Source organism: Pteropus medius, unplaced genomic scaffold (genome assembly GCF_902729225.1).
Source record: "Pteropus medius unplaced genomic scaffold, Ma_sr-lr_union100, whole genome shotgun sequence".
Classification (NCBI taxonomy): domain Eukaryota; kingdom Metazoa; phylum Chordata; class Mammalia; order Chiroptera; family Pteropodidae; genus Pteropus; species Pteropus medius.
In genome coordinates, this window is record NW_024355990.1 from 12,764,313 (window position 1) to 12,789,351 (window position 25,039).

The 25,039-nt window shown below is 36.4% G+C and overlaps 1 protein-coding gene across 6 annotated transcripts in view; it reads right to left on the reverse strand.

Moving 5' to 3' along the window:
- The window catches only part of TANC2 (tetratricopeptide repeat, ankyrin repeat and coiled-coil containing 2), a 296,707-nt gene that overhangs the window by 64,426 nt on the left and 207,242 nt on the right, over positions 1 to 25,039 (reverse strand). For all 6 annotated transcript variants that reach the window (XM_039859913.1, XM_039859912.1, XM_039859911.1 and 3 more), the window contains 3 exons: positions 21,225 to 21,506; positions 16,921 to 17,054; positions 3,453 to 3,684 (listed from right to left, as the gene is read on the reverse strand). In XM_039859913.1, the coding sequence (XP_039715847.1) occupies positions 3,453 to 3,684; positions 16,921 to 17,054; positions 21,225 to 21,506 (648 nt within the window). The remainder of the gene's footprint in view (positions 1 to 3,452; positions 3,685 to 16,920; positions 17,055 to 21,224; positions 21,507 to 25,039) is intronic.

Sequence of the window (25,039 nt, forward strand, 5' to 3'; positions counted from 1 at the left end):
CAGACCCATGCATGATTTTCCCAAGGGAGTAGTCATGTGGGGAAGATAAATACCTGTCCTTTTGTATCCAGCTCCCTCCTGGACTATACTATCCTAAATTGACAAAATCAGTTTATCTTTAGGACTGTAGAAGAAGGGTTGGTGAGATTTCTTGCTTCCACTCTCATTATATGCTTACTGATTTTTAAGCTACATTGAACAAGGAGGTTAAAAATCCCCAGGCTGAATAACATTTTCATATAAATGAACTGTGGGTAACAAGTAAAAATTACTGGTTAATAGGATCTTATAGATTCTGAAGGGAGGAAGGCAGTGGGAAGAGAGAAAGAAGTCACTGGATGCCTGAATTGAGAAACAGGTTATATCTGAGGAGGAATAATATGAAGCTGGGGACAGAAGGAAAAGTCTACAGACTTCTGTACAAGACTGGCCTCTTGTAGCCTTTTAAAGAATCAAGACCAACTGAAACTACATAAATTGGTTTCACATTTGAAAATATGTAGTTTTTTTTTTAATATGATTAAGAGGACTTTGTATTTCCCCACTAAAGTACAAACTTTATATAAAGGAATTTAATTTCAATATCCTAAGTATTATAAGTCAGTTCTCAAATGATGAAGAGTTTTAACCATTACTTTCATCTAGTGCCTTTTTAGAAAGAGAAATGAACTAGGATTCCAGCTCGAACCATTAACAATGATTATTAATGAAATGGCATTTTATATGATACAGTACTAAGAAAACACATTCTTCCTTTAGGGAGTCTAAAGAATTAAGGAAGCGAGAGAAGTTGCTTGGCACTAACTGGGATTTACCCATATGACTGGGGGCTCCTATGTTTTTGATTTTGAGGACCTTGGCTCCCTTAAGCATAACTGTGTCTTTAATTTCCATGGTGGAATTTTCCAGTTGCATTCCACTGGGCAGATATAACAGACCAATCCCTTGTTGCTGAGCACTGCTACCTACCCCCACCAGTGGTGTGCTGGAGCCATCCAGACTGGTTCAAGAGAGCCCACTGCAGTATTTTCAAGAGCTAGTTGTTAAGCAGTTGGTAGCCTGCAAATGGCCAAGGTGGGGATATTTATTTATGCAGTGGAAACCCGCAAACCTTAGGAGCCCTCCTCTGGCAGCTGGCTGTTAAAAATTTACCAGCATATCACTGTCTCCACCATTTCAATTATACCTCCTTTAACTTCACCCAGGCTGCTTCATAAGAAAGCCATGATTTTCAAGTGGAGAAAAAAGTTGATGATAATGCATATATTCAGATCTTCTTCGGGAAAAATGTTTCAAACACGTTCTTAAGCATAAAGATCAAGAACATGCTCTAAATTGTGATCCACACAAAGTAATTCAATGGCTAATAAAATTAAATTTTTGTTTGCATAAGTTCCCAGTAGAGTATATTATTCATCTTATGAGTTAAGTAGACAATATATCATGTTTTTTAAAAAAAATATGTGCCCCACTTAAAATTATATCGTTCTAAATCTTTTTTTCTTATCCTTCCTTCCTTCCTTTCTTTCCTTTCCTTTCTTTCCTTTCCTTTCTTTCCTTTCCTTCCTTTCCTTCTTCCTTCCTTCCTTCCTTCCTTCCTTCCTTCCTTCTTCCTTCTTTCCTTCCTTCCCTTCCTTCCTTCCTTCCTTCCTTCCTTCCTTCCTTCCTTCCTCCCTCTCCCTCTCCCTCCTCCCCTCCCTCCCTTCCTTTCCTTCTCTCTCTCTCTCTTTCTCTCTTAAAGATTCCCTTCCTTTGAAGGAGTTACTTAGAAGTCATCTATATCACAGGTGGTATGAGGTGTCAAAAAACATTTCATCTGTTAAGAAATAAGGATGGCATGTGTATCTAAAGATATATTCTTTAGGATTCAGAAGAATAAATGCTAAGAATTTCCAAATGGTTACTAATATTGCAAAACGATAAGAACTAGTCCTAAAAAATTTCCTTTTCTAAACGATGAAGTTTCTCAATTATCAACTTCAGAAGTGAGGCCCGAATGATCTTTAGACTTTGCCTATCAAATGCAACCAGCCTTGAAAGAATGCTCCTGCATGTTTATTTTCAAACTTTTGTAAGTTATTTAAATACACACTCGGTAGCTTTAAAAAGATTTTACAGACTAATGACAATTTTTTTAAAAATTGGAGACCAACAAAGGATTGCATATTTTGCCACATAAGAACATTTAAAGTAAAACTACTATCCACTATCACCATTGTTTCATAGAATAAAAGATATGCTAACATTAAAAAAGTAGGAGAGGCATAATTTATTTAACTTTAACTACATGTACATGCAGAACTACAACTATATCCACACAAATTCTAGGCTATTTCTCTTTTCTTATTCCATCATGGACGAATGAAAATCTCAAATGGAGTGCCCCTTAGGAGCCACCGTTCTGGCTGGCCAGTCCCTGGGAAGGTTTCCCAAGCCCCTTAACCTTTGTTTTTAATCCTTTGTAAATACAGGGATTTTTTTCACCAGGGATTCCCCGTGCCCTCACTTACATGTATTCTTAAATGCTTGAACTGCCTTCTTAGTAGTCCCATCCTAAGACTCTACCTAGGTACCTGAGAGAAATAGCAATTATGGAGACTACGAGAGAAGAGATGGTAGCTAGTGCCAACCTAAAGTCAAAAGTGAATCCTAGTGCATGAGATCTTATGATTGGTGTATTGTACAGAAATTATCAAAAGTGAAAAAAAGACTCATATCAGACAACATTTTTGTTCAGAAAGCTGCGCATGAGAATTATCTTCCTTTTAGTCGTGAGAACAATTTAGTATCTCCTTTCGTTTCAAATTGGTGGCTGAGAAACTTCACTGTACAGAAAATATGCTTACAAATATTTGTGGATAAATTCCAAGATTTAAAAAAGTTTAGAGTATGGTAAAGCAAATAGGTAGTAGAAATACAGACAGAGGTTATCAAAGTTGAGAAGAAAAACTTTGATATCTGTGTAATTAGTACAGAGGCACAATAACTAATAACTAGTAATTTGAAATAACTGAAGATGGTGGCCAGGGGAATGGAAATTATAATCAATTGTTCTTATGAGTGTCTCCAAAACCCCCGAGAAAGGTAAATAAGTCTCCCGGGAATCAACAGGATTGCTCAGGAAATCGCATTCTTATTCAAGTCTTTTTCTTTGGCTTCCAGCATTGATGAAACATTGTTGGGGGGTGGGTTAGAGACAGGTAAAAGAGATGGCTACGCTTTAGTATAAGAAAACTGTATTATATTTAAAAATGAAAATGGGAATTTTTATAAAGAAAGGAGGAAGTAGCAATTCCTGTAGGAATTTTTATTTTTTCAAGTAAAATCTTTTATCTGTGCTATGGGACATTTAGTTTGGGTATGTGATTAAAAAAATCATTTTTATAACACGACCCAGGTGAACTTGGGCTCCAACGCTTTCACCTTTCACCTTTTTTGCACCTCATCTGTACCTTTGTGGAGATTCTCCAGGGGCTCCAGGACTCCCCTCCGGAAGGAGGCCATGGGGTCTTGAACACAAGACCTAAGGCTCAGCATGCTCTGTAGGTGAGGCTCCCGAAGAAGCTGCTCCCGATAGGCCGCCAGTTGAGGTGAGCGGCAGAGAAGGGCAGCAACGTTGTGGACAAATTCTGGCACCAAGCAGGTGTAGGCATTATCTGCCTGGCAATAGTGATAGGCAACCACCTACCAAAGAAAGATGACAATGCAGACAGGTTGATCAGTAGCAAGAACAACAGCCACGGTTATTATATGATCATTCTCTAACATGGTCTTCTATCTCCTCATTCCTCAACTTTACAAGTAAAAATAAAAGCTGCTAACTCAGAAACTGCCTGATATATCTAAGATCAGAAATTTGATACAATATTTCTATTGTATACATATGCTATGCTAATTCACAATTAAAATTTGTAAATACAAATTGAGTTTTCCCTCTGGATCATAAGAAATAAAAAGCAAGTCTGAGAATAAATACTTACATTAATCTCTATAATATTTATTCAGCATGGAGCAGTATAGGAAAGAGTTAATCTTATAACAAAACATTAGGAATAAAACAATCACAGAAAAACTATGTTAGTTTCAACACATATGCTGATGTCATCATTTTTGATGTCATCAAAATTATAGCTGTGTTATAAGCAGCTTTATAAAAAGTAAAATAATTTAGACTTGAGAATTATCATTCAATATTTTCTGAATACCTTGAGAGAAGAGAATCAAAATTAGATAACAGGAAGACGGAAAGGAGTGAGATTTTTGTTAGATGCAGGTCTTAAATTCAAAGAACTTAGAAAATGTTATGAGTCTTAGTATCATCCATGGGCTGCCTGGCTGGAACCCAGAGTTTTAAGCTCTGTTCTGTTTCAATTTGCACAGAGCTCACTCTTTGCCTCAGTGACAACTGTAGAGGATGATTTTAATCTAGATCACTTTGTTAGCTCATTAGTACGCACTAAAGTGATGGGATTGTGTAGATAACATGAAATTGGCAGGGAGATTCGGCTTGAATGCATGGAAAGCACTTGGCATGGTGCTCAGCACATACTATGTGCAAAGTAATGTTAGCTGCCCCATCATCATTGCCCTCCTCCTCCTCTTCCTCTCCATCATCATCATCATTGACATCATCAAGGTTCTGTATACTCATTTGCAGCTAATGGCTTTGTGCCTATCGGCATTTGAAATTTTCACTAGAAGCATTCATAAACCATTGGGACTCCAGCTCGTCAAACATCTCTCAGAGAACAGAGTCAGCTACTAAAGTATTTTGTTTTGTACAGACTCCTAATTTGTAAGTATCCTAGCTCTTTAATGCTGGAAATGTCACTGTAAAAAAAAATACCTGAAATCCTTCTCATTAAGCATAAAAATAACTGAACAATACAGGTAATGTTACTACACATATAAATCTGAGGACAGGAATTGCTTGTGAGTGAAGCAATGATATTTGAGCGCAATATGAAATCAGAAACAAGAAGTTATACTAAAAAAATCTCCACTCTTTCCTTTAGATAAATTGGTCATTACTTTATTACCTATCTTAAGCACAGCGTAAGGAACCCAAAGAAAAAAACCTAGCAACAATTGATCTGTCCTCTCAATGAACAGTGAATGTCAGTGGTTATGTACACATGGATACAAATCTCTACTTTATAAAAAGCGAACAGCAAACCTCTGAATCAATATGAACTTTCATCATATTTTACCTCAGTTGATCCCACAGCTCAAGGAGAAACATAGCTGAGCATACCAGCTAACTTACTCTTCACCTAAAGTAATGGGATTAAGTTTGAAGAGAAAAATTCTGAAATTTAGGAAGAGGGTTCTTTTACTGATTTCATTAAAAATCATCTGTGCTCTTGGCTGAATGAGGTTTTATCCACCAAGGTTAGATAACATGACTAAAGTTGCTACCTTTCTTTTAATTTTAAATATTTCTTTGGCATTCCAAATATAAAGTCGTGATTCCTTTGTAGAATTCAGGCAGAAAGATCATTCAACATCTTTATGAAATCTGCACTGTGGCTCAAAATAGGTTATTTACTAGACATTTCAAAGTAGTTACGTACATGAACATATAACCTGTGAAAAACATTTGGAACTTCCCGAATATTGTTGACTGATGTTATCTACAACTTTTCCTACGTATACAAGTAGGAAACAATTCTGGGAAGGCAGTTTTTTCCTTCAGTCTCTCATTGTACCAGTGTTCAGTGATGGATATTAGATCACCTCCTATAGCTCTGAGGAAGTCATCATGACCGCCCATGCTCAGTCACTATTATTCCAACTTCCTGGAAATGGTTCCCAATCAGTCCACTCTCGGTATATCAGCAGGTAAAACCTTTGTCTCTCCTCAGTGAATTCTTGTTTCTCACAATGACCTGGTGAAATTTCATTTTCAGCTATGTCTTTCTTATATTATTAATTTTTACATCTCAAGTTTTTCTCATGTTAAATTCCAAAACTTTAAAAACATGTTATTTATTGGTATATAATATTATATTAAAATGATTCTATCCAAAATATATTTGATATGACCAGAATCGTATTAATTCTTTGAAGAAGATAGTGAGTACATTTTAAGATTACTTCTGTGAGGGTTAAAAAGAAAAGAGGGAAGTCTGTAGGATATATAGACAAAAGAAAAGACTGGAGGTCAGTATAGCCTTGGGTATAAAAAGCTTAATCCTCATTCAAAAGCCCTAATCAAATGATTGAATGGCAGCAAATCTGTCAGCCTTGTGTTAAAAGTCCCAGGCCTTCACTCTCCAAAGACCATTTTCTACTTCAAATGAATACTGACAGAATTAATCTAATCTCACATAAAAAAAAAGGCAGCTTTGACTATTTGGAATTCATTTGGACATAAAAATTTAATTTACATAATGACTGGCATTTGTATCAGTTAAATTCTAATGTTGCAATTGCCCTTCCTTTAGGCCTGCACTCATATTCTTAATCCATGTCTCCTTTTCATCACTCCTTATTTTTTGGGAAAATACTTTAAACATTTTTCAATTATAGTCGACATACAAGAGTATATTTGGTTCAGGTGTACAACATAGTGATCTGACATTTACATAATTTACCAAGTGAGCACCCGGATAAATTTAGTACTCACTCATCTGAAACCATACATGGCTATTATAGTATTATTAATTATATTCCTTATGCTGTGCTTTACATTCCCATGACTATTTTGTTACTATCAATTTGACTTTTTAATCTCTCCCCCTTTTTTCACCCACCCACCCTAAACCCTATCCCATCTGGCAACCATCAAAATGTTCCGTCTCTATGAGTTTGTTTCTGTTTTGTTTATTTTGTTCCTTAGAGTCCACATATAAGTGAAATCATATGGCATTGTCTTTCTCTGTCTGACTTACTCCACTCAGCACCATACTCTCTAGGTCCATCATGTTGTTGCAGATGGCAAAACTTCATTCTTTTTTATGGCTGAGTAATATTCCTTTGTATATACGTACCACCTCTCCTTTATCCATTCATCCACTGATGGACAGCAAGGTTGCCTCCATATCTTAGCTACTGTACATAATGCTGCAATGAACATATGGATGCACATGTCCCTTTGAAGTGGTGTTTTGGGTTTCTTTGGATAAATATCCACAAGTGGGATTACTGGGTCCTTCTTTGTCTCTTGTTACAGCCTCTGTTTCAAAGTCTATTTTGTCTGGTATAAGTACTGCTATCCCAGTTTATTTATTATTATTATTATTTTTTGGTTTCGAGTTTCATGAAATTTCTTTTTCCATCCCTTTACTTTCAATCTGTGTGTCTTTTGATCTGAATAGAGTCTCCTGTAGGCAGCATATGTAAGGGTCTTGTTTTCTTATCCATTCAGCCACCCTATGTCTTTTGATTGAGGCACTTACTCCATTTATAGTTAAAGTAATTATTGGTAGATATGTAATTATTTCTATTTTATTACTCATACATTTAAAATAATTATTGGTAGATATGTAATTATTGTTATTTTATTATTCATACATTTAAAGTAATTATTGGTAGATATGTAATTATTGCTATTTTATTATTCATATTTTTCATCTTTTCTTCTTAAAGAAGTCCTGTTAACATTTCTTGTAATACTGGTTTGGTGGTGATGAGCTTCAGCTTTTTCTTGTCTGGGAAGCTCCTCATCTGTCCATAGCTTCTAAATGACAGCTTTGCTGGGTAAAGTAATCTCAGTTGTAGGTCCTTGCTTTTCATCACTTTGAATATTTTGTGCCACTCTTTTGGCCTGCAAAGTTTCTGTTGAGAAATTAGTGGCAGTCTTATGGGAGCTCCGTGCTTTTCTCTTGTTGTTTTTAAGATTCTTTGTCTTTTGCCTTTGGCATTTTAATTATGATGGGTCTTGGTGTAGGTCATCACCGCTTCTTGAACACCCTCATCACCACCTGACGGACTTCCTACTCAGCACATCCCTTTCAACACTTTATTTGGCTTTCAGTATTTCTAGGAACCTGGAGGCTCAGTGTAAATAACTACTTTCTCTTTCTTTTCTCCTGTTCCTCAGCACTGACTCTCATCCTCGCCCTGGGACTGGAAGCTAAGAACAGCTCCCAGACTTGAGTTCTGCCTCAGTAGTTTTCCAGCTTGGAGCTCTATCCTCCTATTTTTTTTTTGGCAGTAGTATTTCTATTTTATTTAACTTTTTATTTTGAACTAATTTTAGATTTATAGAAATGTTGCAAAAGTAGCACACAGAGTTTCCCTATATCCCTCACCAGGCTTCTCCGATTATTAACATCTTATATAAACACTGCATAATTATCAATACCAGGAAACAATACTGGCACAATACTATTAATTAAAGTCCTTATTCAAATTTTGCCAGTTTTCCACTGGTGTCCTTTTTCTGCTCTAGCAGTCTATCAAGAACCCCATATTGCATTTACTTATTATTTCTCCTTAGACTCCTGCAGTTTGTAAGAATTCCTCAGTCTCTGCCTTTTATGACTTTGACACTTTTGAAGAGTACTGATCATCATTTTGTCCACTGCCAGCTAGTTTGTGTTTGCCTGTTTTCCTCATAATCCAACTGAGACTTTTTGGCAAGAATACCACGATGTTGACATGTCTTGTCACTGGTGATGCTGACCTTGATCACCATGGTTTCTCTACTGTAAAGTTACTATCATCTTTCCCTTTGTAGTTAATAAATATCTTGGGGTAGATACTTTGAGATAATGCATATCCTGTTTTTCCTCAAACTTTTGCTCACTAATTTTAGTATCCATCAGTGGATCTTGTCTGTAACAGTTATTACTGTGGTGTTTGCCTAATGGTGATTTTCTATTTCCCTCTTTCCTTTTACATTTATTAAGTGGAATTCTATTGGAACAAAGAGCTGGCCTTTCTTCTTCATTTATTTACTTGACTGACTTAATAAATATGGTCTTATTTTATTCCATGGGTTATAATTTAATACTAGATTTATTTTGTTGCTCACTTTGTTCCAACTTTAGTCATTAGGAGCTCCTTCAGGTCGGCATCTGTGTTCTTTCAAGAAGCCTCTAACTTTTTAAAAGCACTTTCTTGATTTCTGGGACTATAAAATGTTCCAGGCTCATTTTATATTTACCCTGCTCCAGACCTGACATCATTTACTTCTCGAGAGCCTTGGTTCTGTTTACTGGAGAATGGTGTTTAGAAGACAAGATCTGAGCAGTAGGTGTACTTATTGCTAATGAAGTACAATTGCTTTGGGGCCCTCTCAAAGGACAGAGCTAGGAAATATATGTATGTATACTAACTCACACATAAACATCCATCTATATTTCTGTATCTATCTCTATATCAATAGATACACCTCTATCGTCTGTCTGTTTATCTATCTATCTATCTATCTATCTATCTATCTATCTATCTATCTATCATCTATCTATCCATCATCAATCATCTTTTTTAAACTATGAGTATATACTGATTCCTCGGATTTCTATCCAATGTCATCTGGTTCATTTTAGACTTCTCTTTCCTCATTTGTAACTTCTTTCTCCAACAATGAGAAACTAGGCTTTGTAATTTACAATGTATTTACTTATTCACTCAGTTCGAGTACATACATGAAGAATTTTCAGAATTGTTAATACATGCATGTGAGAAACACATTTATTAACTAGATTACAGCATTTATGTACATTTCCTTTTGTCTTTAGCCTTATAGTATTCACTTAAGATACTGTTTTCCAAACTTAGTTAAGTTAGCCTTTTTTTTTGTTTCTCTGCCTTCTTCCATGTGGTTATGCTATTTATTTGTAATACAGTTGGGTTCTTTTGCGAGTGTTTGCATTCCATTTTGGGTCCCCCCCACATCTGGTTGGTTTTAACTATTTTGGGGTATGTGAAACATTAGTATGTTCCTGAGTCAGACCTATACAAAAAGATATAGACAAAGAAATATCACTCCCTCTTCATCCCGGTACATCATTCCCATTAACCAAGTCTATCCATTTCTTTCCCATCCATCTGCTTTAGATAACCAATGTCTTTTCTTTCTGGTTTCCCCTTCCTCTATTTCTTTCGCACAAATAAGCAGGTACATGTGTATTTCCTTATACCACTTCCTTTCTTACATGAAAGTTGGTATCCCATAGGTATTCTTCGGCACTTTCCTCCCCACCTAAGTGTACATCCTGAAAATCACAAAGATCTTCACTCTTTTTATAGCTGCATAGTACTCTGAGCGGATGTACTATGGTTTATTTAGCTTCTATGTACATTTAGATTGTTTCCAGTATTTCACATTTATAAACAAAGCTGCAATGAATAACCCTATGCATAACATATTTTTGTATCATTTGAGATGCATCTTCAGGGTAGATTTCTAGAAATGGGATGCTGGGTCAAAAGGTAAGTGTATATAAAGTTTTGTTAGCTGTTGTCCAATCTCCTTACAGAGGGGTTGTACCAATTTTCATTCCCATTAGTATGAGGGTGTCTGTTTTCTAACAGCTGCATCAACAGAATGTATTTTTATAAAGTTTTTTTCCAGTCTGATAGGTAAAAAGGATATCTCAGTGTTGTTTTCGTTTGCATTTCTCTAACTGTGAGTTGGAAGATGCTTCCAAATGTTTGAGGACCATTTTAATCTCATTCTTGTGAACTGTCTGTTAGTCTTTTCCCCATTTTTCTGTCATGTTTTTGGTCTTTTCTTAAGTTCTTTAAAAATAAAGGATCTGTGGTATATGTTATGAATATTTTCTCTCATTTTTTTTAGTTTTCTTCTGACATCTTTTGTTGTTATGAAACATTTTTTAATGTAGTTAAATTTATCAACTTTTTTTTCTACTCCTCTATTCTTAGATCTTAGAAAGCCTTTTCTTTCACCAAAGAAAGAGGAAGTCACTCATGTTTTCCTCTGTTATTTGTCTGGTTTTACTTTTTCACATTTAGATACCTAATCCATTCAGAATTTATTCTTGTTCATGGTGTGAGATATGGATTAATTTTATCCATATGGCTACTTAGTTGTCCCAGCACCATTTAATTAAAAAGTTTATTTTTACCCTAGTGTTCTGAGATGCTGATTTTTTTTTTTTTTCATATACTAAGTATCCATATGTATTTGGGTCTAATTCTGAACTTTCTATTCTACTCCACTGGCCTATTAGTCTATTCATGCACGAGAACTGCACTGTTTTGATTATAAAGGTTTTATAGTATGCTTCCATGTCTGGTAGGCAGAGCTCTATCATTTATTTAGTTGTAGGAAAGCACTGGGTAATGTTTAACTTTGTAATAATTTTAGACCTAAGTAGCTGCATCCCACAGATTGTTGCTAATCAGATCACTGATTAGCAAGGAGGTGAGGACTAATACCAAATACAAATTTTCAGGAAAAGTGACTATTTTATTTAGTTCATCTGCAATTCCTAGAGAAGTAGGTCTGGTACAGTATGATAGCCCAAGTGCATTTAATCCAGAGTTTATGAAACTCTGTTTCAGAGAACTGGTTGAATTTTAAACTCTTCACCGAGATTTTGGGCATATGAATCTGCTTCTAATTTGATCTAATAACTTGGTTGGGAACCATTATTATGAATAAGCACTCAGTTGAATGCCCATGATTTCCTAATAGAAAATATATCATTCAGTATATATTAACTGAACTTTCATTATATGTAGACATATAATAACCTGCATGACCTTCACAGTCTAGCAAGAATGAGAGACAATTAAACAAGTGATAATAATAGTTAATGAGCACTATGAGATAGAGGTTCCTCAAAAAATTAAAAATAGAACCACCACGTGATCTGGCAATTCTACTTCTGTAAAAGGAAATCACTATCTTGAAGAGATATCTGCATGTTCACTGCAGCATTATTTACAATAGCTAAGACATGGAAACAACATAGGTGTCCAGAACTGGATGACTGGATTAAGAAACTGGCATATATATACATAATGAAATATTATTCGGCCATAAAAAGAAGAAAATCCTGCTATATGTGACAACATGGATGGAGGGCATTATGCTAAGTGAAATACAAGTCAGACACAGAGAGACAAATCTTGCATAATCTCACTTGTATGTGGAATATAAAAAAAGCGGAACTCATAGAAACAGAGAAGACTGGTGAGGCCAGAGGCGGGGGGTCAGGGGTGAGGGAAATGGTGAAGGTGGTCCAAAGGTACACTTCCAGTCATAAGATAGATAAGTTCTGAGGATATAATATACAGCATGGTGAGTACAGTTATTAATACTACATTATACATTTGTAAGTGGCTAAGAGAGATCTTAAAAGTTCTCATCATAAGAAAAAATTCTGTAACCATGTGAGGTGATGGATATTAACCAAGCTTACTGTGGTCATCACTTTGTAATATATACATATATCAAATTTCTATGCCGTACATTTTTAACTAATACAATGTTTTATGTCAATTATATTTCAATAAAACTGGGGGGGGGCACTCTGAGAAAGGAAATACAAGGTGCTGGGACAATGCACAAAAGGGCATCTAAATAAGTAACTTGGGGAGCCAGGGGAGGCTTCTTAAAAGAAGTAATATTTCAGCTAAGATCTGAAGAATGAGGAGGAGTGAACTGAGGCCGTAGCAGTGTTCCAGGCTGAGGAAAACAGTATGTGTGAAGGCCCTCAGGCATTCAAGGAATTTAAATCAATTTTAGTGCGGCTACGGTGTGAGTGATTGGGGATTGGTGGGAGATAAGACAGAACAGGGGTTTTCAACAGGGGTGGCTTTGCATCCTAGGGGACATCTGGCATTGTCTGGAGATTATTCTGGTCATTATGACTGAAGGTGGGGTGGGGGGAATGCTATTGGGTAGTGGACAGAGGCCAAGGATGGTTCCAAATATCCCACAATAAAGGGACAAAAGCCCTCCTATCCAAGCAAAGAACTATCTGGCACAGAATGTCAGGAGTGTTAACACTGAGAAACCCTGGGCTAGATGTAAAAAGTAAAGGTCCATTCATTATAGTTCGTATGGTGTTTTTAAAAGTGAGTTTGGATTTCATTCAAGCGCAGCGAGGAGACATTTACAGGTTTTAAGTAGCAAAAACAGATAAATATGTTTTAGAAAGATTACTCAGGCATTAGTATAGAGAATAGACTATTCATTCATTTAACAAATATTTACGTGCCAGGCACTGTGCTAGGAGCTAAGGAAACAATGGTGAACAATAATTTAGACACTGATCCATTCTAGTAGAAGAGACAGATAAAAAACACTGAAATTGACAAACAAGGTTCTTTCCCATATTCGGTATCCTGAATGTAGATGAAATCTGCGTTTATTAACTCAGTGTTAATTCTTAGAGGATAGAAGCCCTAGACAAGTTTTATGAAACATCATCTATAGGTCATTTGTTTAGTTTGGATCTCATTTCTCCTAAAATGTAGATCATTCTAAAACACAAAATTTTACAGTATAAACTTAAATCTTATAGTATATACTTATATCGTTAAGCATAAGCTTTAAAATGTCCCATCTTTAGTTGCAAACAGGTGGATTTATGTATTTTGCTAAGGAAGAAATAATCATGAAATTTAAAATATGTTCCTTCAGTAAGTGTAAATAACCACTAATTTCCTACTTATAATATTTAACATTTTCCAAATATTGAATATAAACATTAATTTTAATCTAAGGGGCCATTTCTTATACAATGTTTAATATAAATTTAAAAAAAAATCCCACCTCTAGGTAAAAAGGATTTATTTCTATTTTGCTTAAAAAAGACACTGTCATGGAATTTAAAATGTTATCACTTTTCAAGTAAGTATAGTCACTAATTTCCTACTAACAATATTTAACATTTTCCAAATATTAAACATAAATGTCTTGAACTTTCTTCTCCTGATGAGAGAGATTAATGAGTGACAACGTGGTGAGACTTAATTCTCCGAGCTCTTTTTAGCACTCATCACCATCTGACATATATATATATTCATTTGTTTGCTGGTCTTCTTCCATCACGACAATGTGGGCTACATAACATCAGGGATTGTGTCTGTTTCGCCGACTGCTTTAACATCAGACTTGTATTACAGGAGGTCCTAACACATATTCTAAATGAATTAATGAATGACTGTGATGATGGAAGCTCTTCAGCATACGTGTATTTCTTGGATGATATTTATTCTGAATATTTAGAAAAAAACAGAGATATCTTTTAAAGTTGCATTGAGTTAGCAATGCATGAAAAGTTAGCAATGTCCAATGAGGGAAATCCTAGGCTGTTTTCAGGAGTCCACTTATAAAGGATGTGTACCGATAAGTGGGGACAATTAAAAATGCATTTGGAGGAAGCATGCTGTTTCTGCCTCTGAGCTGGACTGGATTTTATTAGAACCTTATGATATTGCAGATGACTCTCTGTTTCTCTGTTTCTCTGTTAATTACTAATTAACTATGACAAGACTTCTTTAAATACTTGAGATAGACATTTTACATTGTTGTTCTCTTGAAAATCCTCAAAAATAAGGAGAATACAAAACAGAAATGTAAACTTCTACAGGAATATCTACCTATAATCTCAGATTATAACACATAAAGATGGAATGTGTACGTAGGATTCATCAGTGACCTGACAGAAGGTGAAGCAAATGTCTGCTGGGGGTAATAACAACAGGAGGGAGTCAAAGCATCTGTAAAACCTCAGAAGAGCATAGGACTTAGAAGCACCAGGTACTGTGGGACTGGGGGTGAGGAAGAGAACTGAAAACACAGAAATCATTTGAAGTTTATATAAGAAGCAGTTAGATTCCCCAAATATCCATTCCCACCCTGCCCAGCAGGTGACCACTTTCCCCAACACCCACAGGAAAGAGAATATATTCACTAAAGAAACTAAATCAGAAAGAATCTAGACTTAGGGACACCAGATATAGAGCAAGTGGGACTGAAAAGGGGCTGAAGTAAAAGTATCCATAATGAATGGTGAAACTCCAGCCCTCTTCTCCTGCCTAGCTCCAGAATGCTGGCACCCAGGATACATACCCTCCAGGAAGAAAACTGATGGATCCTTTGCTAGAGAAGATAAACAGCACAAGAGAAAATCTAACAAACACTGACTCTGGGGTATTTCCAATAAAGGCTGGTGGGTCATCTTAATGTTCTATAGTTAAAATCTCTATACACACAAGCTTCCAGTAAGTTTTTCAGTGCCTAACTATTAAAAAAGAGATATGAGAACATACTGCACCCATAACATGAGAATGGATGCTATATAAAAGAAAGGAACAATTGGAGAACAAGAAAGAGCTTTAGAAATTAAAATTATGATAGTCAAACACAATTTTTTTCTGAAAGGACTGGAAGGTAACGTTGAAGAAATCTCTTAATGGTGGATCAAAAACCAAAACAGAAAAGCAAAAGTATAGAAAAATAGGAAAGAAAAGTTAAGAAAACGAGAGTATCCGAATAGGAAATCTAATTTTTGATTAAAACGAGTTGTAGAAAAAGAAAACAAAGGAAATGGTGGTAAGGCAATTATCAATACATAATACTGGTATTTCCCAGAATTAAGAATATCTGCAGGTTTTGCTAGGTATCAAGAGAGTAAATGGAAAAAAGACCCAAGAACAATGGTGATAAAAAGAGGATACTAAGAGAGAGAAAAAAGCAGAGAGAAAAGGCATATATAAAGGATTAGGAATAAGAATAGAATTGTATTACTTAATAGCAATATTGGAAGCTCGAGACAATAAAGCAATGCCTTCAAAATTCTGATGGAAAATCATTTTAAACCTAGAAATATATACCATGTCAAACAAATAGTAAAGTAAGAGAATGGAATAAAGTTGCTTTCAGAAACATTAAGTCTCAAAAACACCTCCTATGCATTCTTTCTTAGGAAACTACTGGAGGATGTGCTCCACCAAAATGAGGAACAGAATCAAGAAAGAAGATGACATGGGATCCAACACGGAAGTATTAAGAATTTCGAGGGTACCGATTAGGTGATAAGCCTTGAGAGCATCCTGACCACACCTAGCTCAATGAAGGACTCCTGGCTAGATGTGGAATGTACTTAATGTGGAAAATTGTATTGGAAGGTATTTTACAAAGCTATTAAGAGTTACAGAGTGACTTAGCCATAAGTTTAAAGAAAAATGAGCAAATTTTAAAATGAGGCAGTTCATAAACTCAGGAAAAACAAATTGTTCAAGAAGGAAATTGTAATCCTTGGTTCCACAGTGACCCATATTTGCATAGTATTAGTAAAGAAAATATTAAAATACTGATTCGGACAAAAATCATGATATAGCTGTACTGAGATGGAGGAAAGAGGAAAAGAGCTAAAATTCTCATCATCTATAATAAGAAGTAATAGATAATGTGTAAAACTGTTAAAAAAAAAAAAAGGTTCCAGCAGTATATAAATATTAGTTAGAAATATGGAGGCTAAGATCAGAGATACAGCCCTAAGAGGTGACAGTGGCTGTCTTTGGGAAGAGGCTGAGTGAGGAAAGAGAATTGCACATTTTTATTATAAGGCTTTGAGCATTATTTGATTTTCTAAACTATATGCATACATTACTTTGATAAAAATAGAAATTAAAAACCCAAACATATAAGAACTATTACAGTGTAGTATATAGCAAGATGAGTTTTGAACTAGAAATGAAAATAAAAAGCTTTTGATTACTTATATTGTGGTCTTGGGTAAACCATATAACTCCTTTAAGTCTCAATTTCCTTATCTGTTCATTAGAGGGTCTGACTATTTCCAAGGGCCTCTGCAACTCTAAGGTTCTGGTTCCATTGTAATAAAGTATTTTTCTAGGAACAGCAAAGAAATGTACTCATGGTATACTTGTGCATATTTTCGTTCACTTTGCCAAGGGTCTCCTTACCTTTGCCCCTTTGATGTTCCAAAGCACTAGCATGCCCGCGACCTGGGACCCCCACTGTACCTGTGAGGCTAGTCTCCGCATGGCCTCCTCCTGCCGCCGGCGCATTTCTGGAGTTCCCGGGCAGCTCCCACTGGTGATGGACGAGTGGGCTGAAGGTGGCTGTGTGAGTGGCAGCTCTCTGTTGGCATCCACATCTGGATTAAAAAGATGAGATGTTTGCATCAGATAATCATAAAACTCTGAACTAAAGGAAGATTGGTTAAATTGCATTCGTTCTATGATCCAACAATTCTACTCCTAGGTATGTGCCCGAGAGAAATAAAAACATATGTAGACGTAAAAATTTGTACGCAAATGTTCAAAGTAGCAAGATTCATAACAACCAAAAAGTAGAAACAACCTATATGTCCATCAATTGATGAATGGTTAGAATGTGGTAGAGCCATTCAATAGGTGAGGCCTCGACAATAAAAACAAATGAGATAGTGATATATGCTACGATCTGGACAACTCTTGAAAATATTACACTCAAAGAGGACAATTACAAAAGACCATATATTGTATGACTCTACTGATATGAAATGCTCAGAATACAGAATCTATTGGACAAAAAATAAACGAGCGGTTACCGAGGGGTGGAGGTAGGACGTGAAGGGGGGTATGGAGACAGACTGCCAAAGGGCATAAGCTTTCTATCGCGGGGATGAAAATGTTCTCATGTTAGATTATGGTGACTGTTGTAAAACTCTGTAAATATACTAAAAAAAACCCACTGAACTGAACATCTAAATGGGTGAATTGTATGGTATGTGAATGGGAGCTTAATAAAACTGTATTTTAACAATTCCATTTGTACGCATCATTAAAAAATGTCTTACTAGTAGAAATTATAGAATATATTTATGAATACAAATCATACTTTAGAGATAAATACCAAAAGAAGTGGACTGCTATTTGATAGTCAATAGCTACTGAAAGGAGGGAGTATCAGGTAAGGTGGTCCTCATTTAACTGGTATTTCTTCCCTCCGACTGCTACGGTAATCCCCGGGTCACTGGATAGAGTTCTGAATAACTGTAGGAGGATAAATGTGGGAGACGGTAATGAAAAAAACTTGAAGAAACGTGTCAGCTGGGGTAAAGTTCGATGACTGTCACTGTAGCATTTCTGTCCTTCGCTCCTTTTCCTCACCCCCTTCCCTTTTATCTGCTATCTGACTTTGTAATTATCGTCTGAACACCTCTGTCTTCTAGCGATTTCCTTTTAAAAATGCCTTCCTTTTTGTCTGAGTGTCTTTCCTTTCTATTTGGTATTTAGAGAACAGTAGAAATAAAGTTAATATGTAGGCAGTGTGCACAGCAAACTGGCAGAACAGACTTCTGAAATGAGCGGAGTGGGGAGGGGAGGGGTTAGTTACTAAACAGCTGTTTGGGGGCTTGGCAGCTGTTGGCAAATGTCAAATCCAAATAATAACTACACTGAGACTTTTAGTGATAGGAAAATACAGTCTTGTATTAGACAGAACTTCCCTAACTACAGTACTGAGTACATTTGTTAATGTAATAATGCCTGAATTACACAACCGGTCTATTTTCACAAAATGTTTTTGCTCTTTGGTATGTATGTGTTGGGGGGTGGGTGACGACGGTGGTGGGGAGACTGATGGGGAGTCAGTTTGGGGAGGGTGTGGAGCGAGGAAGAAGGATGACAGGCTGGTGCCTGCCTTGACAGCTTTTCTGTACCTACCAGTGAAATGACAAGGAGGGGGCGGGCTGGGGGCTGAGTGTCTGTGGGGGAGGGACAGAGCCAGGCAATTCGGTACTGCGGGCTAACTGCTCCCATCTTCCACAGCAGTACTGCTCAGTGCGGAGGAGGCAGGGGCAGAAGAAAGAACGACAGATGATGCAGAGATGGGAGCTGGGGGCTCCAATAACTTTCCACATGTTCTCATCATTACTACAACTACATCGCTGGCATCACTGACTGAGGGTTAGGAGAACTAGTGGCATTCCAAATAAATCTACCCAAGCTTCATGTAAATTAAACTCTGTAAAAAATTAAGGTGACTCTCTATACAGACATCATTCTTATTCTGCTGCTGCCAGCAACGTTCTAGTGCTGGCTCATACAGTAACAGATTAATGCTAAAAAACAGCTTGGGCGTTATCGGTCACTTATTTGTGACCTTTCTTAAGGACTAGTGGTTCAGTTAAGATGGCAGAGGTAGAATGTAGCTCGGACATCAAGAGATTGCAACAAATATTATTTTGTTCACGTTAACTGCTGGTTCTGTGTAATTCTGATAAATATAAAGCCACATATTCGATCTCCTTTGACACATTTTCAGGTTTTGAAAGTTAACTATCAGGCCAAATCTACAGTTTCAACATATGGACATTTATCTCATGAATGGGAGTGTCTTGGTATTTTTAGAGTTTCTCTGGAGATAAAAGGCAATGAATGTTAGAGAATAACTTAATGAACTACCTTCAAAGAACCTCTGCTTTGGGGAGCACATGGCTGTTTTCTATTAATTCTTGCTCTCCCAGACTTAGAGAGGGGGCACTCCCAGGTGCCTTTGCTTTCTGAGAAAGCAGCTCTTCTTGCCCTTGGCATTTATCCTCTGCCATGCATGATTCTACCGTTCTGTTATCTGTAACGGTGATAGACAGAGGAGTCAGAGAGACTATCAGCTATCTGCTTTTCTTTCTGACACACTCAAATAGTTAACCTCTTGGATTACTCAGATAAAAAGGAGTTTGGTGTGATATTTAAGTAGCCAAAGGAAAATACTGGAATAGGTATAGAAAATTACTTTCAACCATGAAGATGTTCTTAGAATCATCTAATTTTAGCACTGGAACAAATCTTAAAGAAAACCTAGTCCAACATCCTCATTTTACAAATGTGAAAACTGAAGTTTAATAAATTAAAGCAAAACTCTCGAGGTTACAAAGTACAGTCAATTTGAGTGTTCGGGCTCAAACTCTGGGCTCTTGACTCCCACGACACTATGCCAATCTACCTCAGAAAAGCTCACGTAGAAACTAAGCATGACATTACTCTTAAGAATACCAATTCTTACCATACCCTGGTGAAAAAAGAATACCAATTCTTACCATACCCTGGAGAAAAAAAGACTCTTGATTCGACCAGTTTTCTTTCTAGACACTAGTTCTTTTTCTACATGTTAGATTTCCATAAATTTATCAGAGGCAATCTGCCTACTTAACGACACAACACTGCTAATGAATGTCAACAGGAAGCCAGGATGTTTGGAGGGTGTTCAGTGAGTTCCTGTTGAGTTTCAGCACTGTGCTAGACTCTGTAATGACTATGATCTCAAACAAATCACTTCTAGTGGTTGCTATCTGAAAATCTGTGATGAGCTGGATTACTGAGTTGGACTAGATGCAATAGTTTTTTTTTTTTTGTTACCGAATAACAGAAACCGGATAGACTGGTTCTATACATACAGTGTGTATAGGAAGAACATCTGTACATCTCCTTTTATCTCCTTTACTCACGTGAGTTCCACCAATAAGGAGAGGCAGCATAGCAAAATGGGTAAGAAAACGGCCTCTGAAACCAGACTGCTTAGGCTCAAATTCTGGTCTCACCATTTACTGGCTGTGAAACCTGGGAGGCTTACCGACCGAACCTCTCTGAGCCTTAGATCATTTATCTGTGAAATAAAGACAATGGAAATGACCTCGAAAAGTTGATAGGAGGATTGGATGAATTAATATTCATTAAGCTCTTAGAAAGTGTCTTGTATTAAAAACCATGTGAGTATCTTAAGATTAAATAAACAAGATTCTTGTGGTGATCATTAAGCTGCGCCCTGCCTAGGCTGAAAGCAGCATGGATATATATAGGATCTCAGCATCTTCTCACAAGGGAGAGAGAGAAACCCTTCAAGGACACGATGAAGCTCAAGCCCAAGCAGTGCTTGGCTGACATCAACGGCAAGTAAATGAAGGCCACAAACAGACTGTGCTGGCATGTAACTAGAAGACATGGGCACAGGCTAAGAAGAAGCTGACAGTGATGGATGCAAATGGCTCTTATAGGCAATTGCTGTAGTTATTTTCCGAAAAACAGAGTAGCCAGACAGCCAGTAGATAAGAGTCATAAATTTATTCTGAGAGAAGGGTTTTTTTCAGTCACACTTAGGTGACTGTTGGATATTTGGGTTAAATATAAACAGAGTATTAGATTTTTTCCCTCAACTCTGAATAAATGGTCCTCACATGCGAGTCAGGTTTTGCAGATCAGAAAATAAAGGGATATGAGACTATAAAATACGTCAGAAAACATTTCAGAGCAATGAAGCAAGGAGTTCTTTAAAAGGGAATACATACGTTTGGGGGAGGCATGCGGGCTGTCTGAGGCGATCTGTCTCATCCGTGTTCCGTGGCAGCTGAGGGCCACAAGTCTGGAGATGATGGCGGTTTTGCCGAACCCAATGTTTCCCACTATCACTACTCCTTGGTTCACGCTGGCATTTGAACTTTGAAGTTGAGCATCTATTTCGTGGAAAACCCAATCCCGGCCGACGAACACTGACTCTGTAGTGATGCTGGGCACTTCAAAGAGCAGAGGCTTCAGCGAGATGTCTGGAGGCCTGTAAGGTGCAAAGCGAACTGGAAGGAACAATAAGAAAACAGAACTCAGACCAAACCATCAACACTGAGAGAAATAAAGAAAAAAACCATGGTTTATGAGGCTATTAGAGTTACAGTATGATGGCATTCTGGTTTATTCAAGAAAATAATAAAACTGAATTTTGGTTCTATACAGATAAGCAATGGCAGGTGAGCTAAGGCCATCTGATATTCTAGTTGGCAGAACACAAACACTGTTGAAACAGTAATGATTTATGGAACAGTGAGAAAATCAGGATTAATATCCAAATTATTAAACAATGGGGATGGCCTGGGAACCAGCAATTAGGATAGATGCAAAAGTAGGACGGAAGAAGGGTCTTTAAGGTCTGGAGATAACCTTTTAATTGCAGGACTGTGGGGAGATACAGAGTTAGGAGTTCCTGGGGGAGAGACCGGGCTGTGGCAGGGCATCCAGATGGCTGAGGGTCAGCTCTTTACCAAACAGTAAGAAAGTATTTCAATATCTAACAACCAATATGGTCACACCGATACATATCAGTCCTATAGGAAGCAATGCAAAGGGGAACTGTTTGTTTCTTTAAAAATACCAATAAAACCAGCAATTCCTTTAAGTTCACGAAGGTATTTTTAAAAATCTAGTAGGTATATTAAGGGAACAAAGCATCTAAAAGCTCTGATGAAAACAGATTTATAGATAAGAACAAACTGATGACTGACAGGTGGTAGGGGGGGTTGGTGGGCTGGCTAAAAAATGTGAAGGGATTAAGAAGTACAAATTAGTAGTTACAAAAGTCACAGAGATGTGAAATATAGTATAGGGAATATAGTCAATAACATTGTAATAACTATGTATATATCAGGTGAGTACTAGACTAATCAAAGGATCACTTCATAAATTATATGTCTAACTACTATACTCTTCATCTGAAACTAATATAAAATATTGAATATCAACTCTAATAGAAAAATAAAAAATAAATAGAAAAAAACAAGAAGAAAAGGACACAACATCACCACCTGCATGAAATTACGGTTTTTAAAATAATAAAATCATTCTCAAAATGAATAACTTTGTTATTTTAAATATCTTTAATATGAAAGTACGCAGACTATAGTTATCTGATATTGGTTATATATATTTTCACAAATATTTTTAGGGAAAGGTTTTAATTGAGTTTATATTATTTATATTTGTAGTAATCCAATTTGTCTAAGGTTATCTATAATACGTTGAATAATTTTTGTGTGTTGACAAAGAAAAGCATTTTAAAAAAGGATAACAATTATGCAAGTCGTGCAAATAATTAAATAAAGCCAAATTCTAGTAACAGAAGCAAATAGTTTCCTTTATCACTTTTCAAATTTTCACTTAAAAAAGGAGATATCCTGTGGAGATATAGCTAGCTACATGGTCACTTATAATTTCCTGATTCCCATATCTTTGCCAAAACTTACTATTTTAAAATCCATTACTACAATTACAGAATTCAGTGAAATATTAAGACTTCAACTTCCTAAAGATATTTTTAATTCTAGGGTCTTGCAGTTAATAGAGTCTATTTTACTTTCCTTAAACATTATTTTATTACTCTATAATTCACGTAACATAAAATTTGCCCTTTTAAAGTATATAATTCAGTAGTTTTTGGTATATTCACTAAGTTGCGCAACCATCACTAACTCCTGACTATTTTCATCATCCCCTAAAGGAACCCTGTACCCATTAGTTGTCACTCCCCAGTCTCCCTTCCTTTAGCCTCTGGCAACCAGAGACTTCCTCTCTTTACAGATTTGCTTATTCTGGACATTTCACATAAATGTTATATACTATGTGGCCTTTTGTGTCTGGCTTCTTTTACTTAGCATGTCTTTGAGGTTCGTTCATGTTGTGGCATAATCAGTGCTTCATTCTTTTTAATGCTGAATAATATTCTATTATATGGATATATCACATTTTGTTTATTCATTTGTCAGCTGAAGAGCATTTGGGTTGTTTTCATGTTTTGGCTATCATGAATCATGCTGCTATGAACATTCATGTGCAAGTTTTTGTGTACATGTGTTTTCAATTCTCTAGGGTATATCTAGGAGTGGAATTGCTGGGTCATATGGAAACTCTATGTTTAACTTTTTTAGAAACTGCCAAACTGTTCTACTTTACTTTTGTTATGTTTTTACAGAAGTAATATATATTCACTATAGAAAATTTAGGAATAGTAGATAAACAAAATAACAATTGTATTCCCACCAGCCAGAAACACCATTCACATATATTCTGAGTTTTGTCTGTACCATATACACTTATTTTATAAACAAGAAATGGGATCATAGTATAGACATTGTTTTATGATCTGCTTTTTTCACTTAGTAATTCCAGAGTCCCGAAAAAGTTGATTCTGTCAGACTTGCCAGCTTAACGGTTGTTGCTTCCGTGGAGAGGCTGATCCTTGGAGCGCCTTACTCCACCATTTTCCATGATGTCACTTGATAGTAGGGGGCTGCTAACCACTCATGCATTTCGTTTCTTAGGTATCTGCATGTCCTTGGTGGACAGACACTCAGACAAACTGGCTGAAGAGTCATAGGACTCCCCAGCAAGAAACAGAAAAATGGAACAACAGGTGGCTTGAGCTGAGTCTAATTGGCCTAGAGAGACCTAAGGTCACACAGAACTTGGGGAAGGAATACAAGAGCTGGTTTTAAAACCAGAAATCAAAACATAACTCTGACTCCAAAATCCACGTTTTTTCTATTATATTATGTTGCAACTGCTCTACAGGATGTCACTGTTAAATCTTGAAGTGACACAAGTTCTCTCATTGATGCGTGGAATTGACAGGCTTAGGTGACATGTTAGGCTATCTTCTTTCTCTTTCACCTCTCCTGTGCCTTCCTTTAGGAATCACATGCTTGGCCACGGATGACCTTTCCAGGAAGGAAAGAGCTACTCAGAGACACTCAGCTGCTTTCTAAACCAACTTACCTCTTCAGGTCTGAGATTACTTTACCTTTTGTATCAAAAGGGGCTTTCATGAATATGACCAATGCCAATTTATAATATGGAATAAGTATAGACTCAATTTAAATGCTTAAGTTTTTGAGAAAAATTCTATTAACATAACTTGTTCTCATGTTGACGTAATCTCTCATATTTTATTCCACTGAGAAAGCTTTGACATTTTAAAAAGTTATTTTAAAATTTTTCTAAAATTGTAATCAATTCACAAAAGCCTCAAGGGAAGAACAGACAAAATTAGCCTAGTACCATATGGTAAAACAACTGTAGACATCAAGAACAGTCTAGAAACAATTTCTGTACCTCTGAACCTAAGGCTTTTGTCAGATGCATATGATAAAAGAAAGACATACTTCTTATGTACCAATAGTAAATTTGGGGCATATGAACAAGAAAGTACTTTGGCCTGTATTGTGGGACATGGAGGTAATGTATATTCTCTGCGGAGTTCACATTCCTAAATAATTGTTTCTTTGTTTGGGAAATCAGCTGGCTCCCGGGAGATTTTCTAAAGCAGAAACCACTGAAATAA